General features: G+C 45.0%; 1 protein-coding gene across 5 annotated transcripts in view; it reads right to left on the bottom strand.

The window, feature by feature from the left end:
- The window catches only part of BTRC (beta-transducin repeat containing E3 ubiquitin protein ligase), a 194,312-nt gene extending 190,991 nt beyond the window's left edge, over positions 1–3,321 (bottom strand). For 4 of the 5 annotated variants that reach the window (XM_024121307.2, XM_028480958.2, XM_024121311.2 and 1 more), the window contains exon 1: positions 3,186–3,321. In XM_024121307.2, coding sequence (XP_023977075.1) covers positions 3,186–3,233 — 48 coding nt within the window. In that variant the 5' untranslated portion in view covers positions 3,234–3,321. Of the gene's footprint in view, positions 1–3,119 lie in introns of all 5 variants that reach the window. The other variant, XM_024121310.2, reaches the window with a different exon arrangement.
- Positions 3,322–5,670: the final 2,349 nt, after the last annotated feature.

The raw sequence follows: 5,670 nt of genomic DNA, 5'->3' as shown, positions 1-5,670 counted from the left end.
GCTGAGCCTGCGCGTCCGGAGCCTGCGCTCCGCAACGGGAGGCCACAACAGTGAGAGGCCCGCGTACCGCAAAAAAATTAAAAATAAAAAAAATAAACTTCAGGGACTTCCCTGGTGGTGCAGTGGTTAAGAATCTGCCTGCCAATGCAGGGTACACGGGTTCGAGCCCTGCCCCGGGAAGATCCCACATGCCACGGAGCAACTAAGCCCGTGCGCCACAACTACTGAGCCTGCGCTCTAGAGCCCACGAGCCACAACTACTGACCCCGTGTGTCACGACTACTGAAGCCCGTGTACCCAGAGCCCGTATTCCACAACGAGAAGCCACCGCAATGAGAAGCCCGTGCACCGCAACGAAGAGTAGCCCCTGCTCGCCACAACTACAGAAAGCCCGCGTGCAGCAACGAAGACCCAATGCAGTCAAAAATTAATTAATTAAAAAATTAAAAAACTTCAAATTCATCCCTCTACTTGTCATATAGACAAATATGATATAGAAGGATAGACAGATATAGATATACCACAAAAATCCAAAGGTAAACTTTAAGTCTAGACCATGTGTGAATTATGGTCAAATCTGAATTACCAGTCTCATTGATAAGATTTTATTATAAAATTTCTAATCAAAGTACTATGTCAATATAATAATGAGCAAAATTCATGAAAGAGAATATCCATTTCATGTTGCTATTTTAAACAAATTTTACATTTTCTTAAACAGTGGAAATCAGGCATCGGAATAAAAATTATCATTCATAACTCACAACTGAGGGAAGGGATAAAGACAAAATAAAGCCAAATACTATCAACAACTTCAATTTGACTAAAAGGATAGTCCTTCCATGTGTACTGTGCACTAATTACTAGGTGCAAACACAAATAAAATATCTTCCTATCTCAATTGACTAAGGAAACAGACATGTTATAACAGGGTAAATGGGACCAAAGGCAAGTTGTGACTTACTCAGATGCACAATAAGACTGTTACTGAGCTGAAAAAGAATACCAAATCTCTAACTCTCCGTTCTGTTTCAGTTATTAAGGTGTCATTCTTGGTGACCCTCTTCCAGTTGGCCTTTTCTCAAACAGCAGCCACAATAGCAGGCAAGGTCAAAAATGAATGTAACTATTGTAAAACTGAAGAAGAATTGGTTTCTCCCTATGGAAACTGACTCAACATTTAATAATGTGTGGCGTCCCAAAAGCTGCAGACTACGACATGGCCATCTCTAGCTCAACTTTAACTCAATCAGGAGACCATTATCAAAACAACTCACTGGTACCAAGCAGAGATCAATTGGTTGAAAATGTTCCTAGGCTGAGGTCTAATGGGGAGTAAAAAAGATGATCTCATAATGTCTCTTTATGATCTTTAAACCACATTATTCCATAAACCTGACACATGTCAAGATCAGGATTGAGTCAATCTCTAAGCAGGAAAACAAAAATAAGCAACTGCCACTTTTCTGACTCAAATCTAGAAGCTGGCTGTAGATACAAAGCAACTTCCTCTCACTTCTAAAGTCCAAAAAAATTTCAAAGCCTCTTCTTAATATTTTAGAATTTTAACACTGGGCAGAAAACTCAAGAACCTTCTTCAGGCCTAACAGAATTTTGTTAAAGATACACTTGAACTTTAGTTAGGTGTTTCTGAAAGCACTAATACAAAGTAAGTAAAGTCACAGTAAATCTGACCAGTTGCTGAAAAGGTATTCTTGTAAATGGGGCAGTTTAAAGCCTAAATTCAATTAGGTTAGTGTCCATGTTTGTTTAAATTTGTTTGGGTATCTCAGGCAAAGACACAAAATAACTGACAAAAGAAATAAGATTTGGAGTGACAGGTTACAATTACTTCTGGAAAAAGCAAAACTAGACTGCAAATAATATCAATGTCTCTATGGCCACCTGCTAAGACAGAAGTCAGTTTATGCATCCCATCATTCTGTAACCACAAAGTCTGGTTTTACATCTAGGCTATACAAATAAAGCATCAGATTAAAAGCATCAAATATCAGACTCTACAAATTTGCCAAACATACACATATCAAAAACAGAAAAGCATGATTCAAAGTTAAAGAACTAGATTCCAAAGGATTTAAACACACCCACAAAATCCAAGTTCATACTGTGCTTCAACCTAAAACTCATAACTACCAATCCTGACATCTGCCATTCCTCACTACCTGCATTCCCCATTTTATCTCCTGAATTTCTCCATTCATCTTATCATTTCTTATGGGTCTTTGGATTCTCCATGGCCTTTCCTTTCCCAGAAAGTAGTACAGCACCCGGTCCCCTCATTTTACTCTCTCTACAATTTAGCACTAAGTTTTGTTTGTTATTAATTTTGCCCCTAATCTCCTGTACCTAGGTTTCCCTAACCAATGAACCTCTCCTCTCTTCTCCTTTCAAACTAGAGGATGTACCCCCTTTCCTGATATTTGTAATTCTGGTTCCTAGTCAACCGCCTTCCTTTCCCAGAGACTGTCATCATAGCGCTAGATCCCCATGCCCAGTCGTTTTCTTCCTAAGTAAGGCCTAGTCCTTTCCAGAGTTTGTCAACATTAGTTTGGCCAAGCTGGGATTGTACCCTGAAGGCAAAGGCTATCTCTCCCACCTAACTCTACAAATCTATGTCTCCCACCAGCCCTGTCTTTCTCTCCTCCAACCTTAGATCCAGCTGCATCCAGCGCTGCCCGTTTCCCATCCACCTCCCACTCCCAATATCTTTCCTCCCACTATCCCGCGCTCCCCTTCCCCACTCCTGAATGCACCTCTTCTCCCGGGCCTCACCCGTAACCCTCACACAGGGAAGGCCCTGCCAGCGGCCTCACGGCGTCTCTCCTCCTGGCTTCCTCCGCTCTTCAGTAACTGTCCCTACGCCCCTTTCCCTCCAGGGCCCTGCGCGCCGCCCAAAGCCCCCTCCCCGATTAAGCTCCCGCTGTCACTTGGCCTCTCATCCACAAGATGGCGGAGCTGCTGCCCCCACCCCCGGGTCCTCTCCGCAACCCCTACCTCCCAAGAACTCCTGTCCCGTCCCTTCAGCCGCCTCCGCCCCCGGCCCCGGCCTCGGCCCAGGGTCCCGCTGCCCCCTCCTCCAACGGGATGGCGGCCCATACCCGAGCCTGAGCGACGCCGCCAACGCCACCGCCTCCGCCGTTCCCCGGCCTGCACATTCTCCTCACCATAAACTTGAGCGCTTTTTCCTGCAGCACCGCCTCGGCCGGGTCCATAATCGCCAACGGCCACCGGGTCCGCACTCCGCCGGGGCCGCCCCCTTGGTGCCAGGCCGCAACCAACGCAGCGCCCGGATCCCGCCTCCTCTTCCTTCTCCCCGCCCTCTTACCTCTCAGGCACCCGCAGGGGGGGCCAGGGAGGACCAGCTGTTCCGTGCGCGTGCGTGAGCCCACTGGCTCACGGGATTTGTAGTTCTGGGGCTTCCCGCCGCAAAAAATGAGGCCACACCGCGAACTGCAACTCCCGCGGTTCACTGCGGTAGGGTCGCAGTGGCTGACAAGCCGAATCTAGACAACGGGCAGTCAAGTAGGGAATCAGCGTATGGGAATCGTAGTTTACAGCTTCTAGGGCTGGGAAACGAGAGGGGCATCGGTGTCTCCGTGGTTACCGATCGACGCCAGTGGTGTCTTGCCTGGCAATTGATATCAAGATGGCGACCAGTGCCTCACCTGTAGCCCCAATACTGGAAAAAACTGTGAGAGGACAGAGGTCCTAGGGCCTCCCTAACTGTGGTTGTAGAGAACTGGACGCCCCCAAAATTCATATCTGGCGTCTGCGGGACGGATTTCAACCCAGAGGCGTTTGGCCTATGGGCACCTGGCAGCACCTTATAGACTAATGCAGAATTTCAAGGTCCTCCTAAGTCATCGCCCCACATTTCTGCCTGTCACCTTATTCTAATCCACAGTAAATCAGGGCCGAACAGAACTCGGCTCAGGAAATTCTCGGGTGTTTAGCACTCAGAAACCATGGCCGCTACTGCTAACCCTGAGATGTAAGCCCTGCATTAAGGGTTAAATGGGTACTTGCAAAAGGCCTTTAATGGTGGAATATAATGGCCATCCAGCAAATAAAGCATGTAAGTATTTAGTTTGGCCTTAAAAGGGACAGTACGAATTTATTTTGGAAATTGGGTTTAACCTAAGTGGAAAAAACACTAGGGTTGGGCTAAAAGTGATACGCTGTACAAAATATCTGAGTTTATAAAATAAGTGAATTAGGGAAATACCTTTTCGGTTATAAGGAAATTTTCCATTGTAAACCATTTTATTCATTCTTTCATTCAACAAACAGCATATAACCGTGTGCAGACATCGTGCCAAGAGATGGGGGGGATTCAGTAGTGAACGCAATAGACCCAGTCTTGTGGAGCTTACATTTCTAGTATGTTGATACTTTGTCCTACTCATCCCTACGTCCTCAGAACTCAGCACAATACCTAATACATAATAGACTTTAAGTTAATAAAAAGTTTTACTCTTGAATTAAAAAAAAAAAGTTTTACACTACTGCAAAATGAAGACTCAAAACTCATTCATATGAAAACTACCTGCAACTTCTCATAGGACTAAGGCAGTATGTGACATGGTTGCCAACAAAGCTAAAGCAATCCTAGGCAGCTTGAAGAGACTAGTGTCTGGGGAATAGAGTTTTATGGTTTTACTCTGTTTTAAAGCACTAAGACCATACCTGGAGTACTTTGTGGGTTTTTTCTTTTGTTTTGTTTTGTTTTGTTTAATTTTTTAATATAAATTTATTTTTGGCTGCGTCGGGTCTTCATTGCTGCGCGCAGGCTTTCTCTACTTGCGGCGAGCAGGGTCTACTCTGTTGCAGTGCACGGGCTTCTCATTGCGGTGGTTTCTCTTGTTGCAGAGCATGGGCCCTAGGCACACAGGTTCAGTAGTTGTGGCACGTGGGCTCAGTAGTTGTGGCTCACGGGCTGTAGAGCGCAGGCTCAGTAGTTGTGGCACACAGGCTTAGTTGCTCCGAGGCATGTGGGATCTTCCTGGACCAGGGCTCAAACCTGTGTCCCCTGCATTGGCAGGCAGATTCTTAACCACTGCGCCACCAGGGAAGTCCTCACACCTGGAGTACTTTATTCAGTTATGGGCACCATGTTCTATAAACATCATATGCAGGAGCGTAGCCAAGGACAAGATAACTGAAAGAAAAAATATTGATGGATGCTTACTCTGAAAAAAGAGCGCTTAGGAATAATATGACAACTAAATTCAAGTATTTGAAAGTATTGAAATGCATATGTATATAGCTCTATAGGGCAAACTGGGACCACTGGGTGGGATAATAATTATGATGATGATGATAACAGCTGTCACTTTATTAGCTCTTTATGCCAGGCACTACACTAGGTATTTTACAGTCATAATCTCTAATATAGAGTAACTTTGTAAAAACAAGTACTATTATCCCTAATTTACAGATGAAGTAAGTGAGACTGAGAGGAGATAACTTGCTCAAGTCATACAGCAAATTACATCATCAGGATTGTAACCCAAATCTGCTTGACTCCAAGGCCTGTGCTATTTTCCCTGAACCACACTGTAATAACATAGGACTCAGACTCAGAGCTTTCTAGTAATCAGAGCTGTCCTGACAAAAGAAACATAGAGGCCAGATGACCATATTGTCTGA

This window comes from Physeter macrocephalus, chromosome 20, assembly GCF_002837175.3.
Source record: "Physeter macrocephalus isolate SW-GA chromosome 20, ASM283717v5, whole genome shotgun sequence".
Classification (NCBI taxonomy): Eukaryota; Metazoa; Chordata; class Mammalia; order Artiodactyla; family Physeteridae; genus Physeter; species Physeter macrocephalus.
The sequence above is the reverse complement of the archived record's forward strand: the minus strand, read 5'-3'. Positions and strand labels throughout refer to the sequence as shown.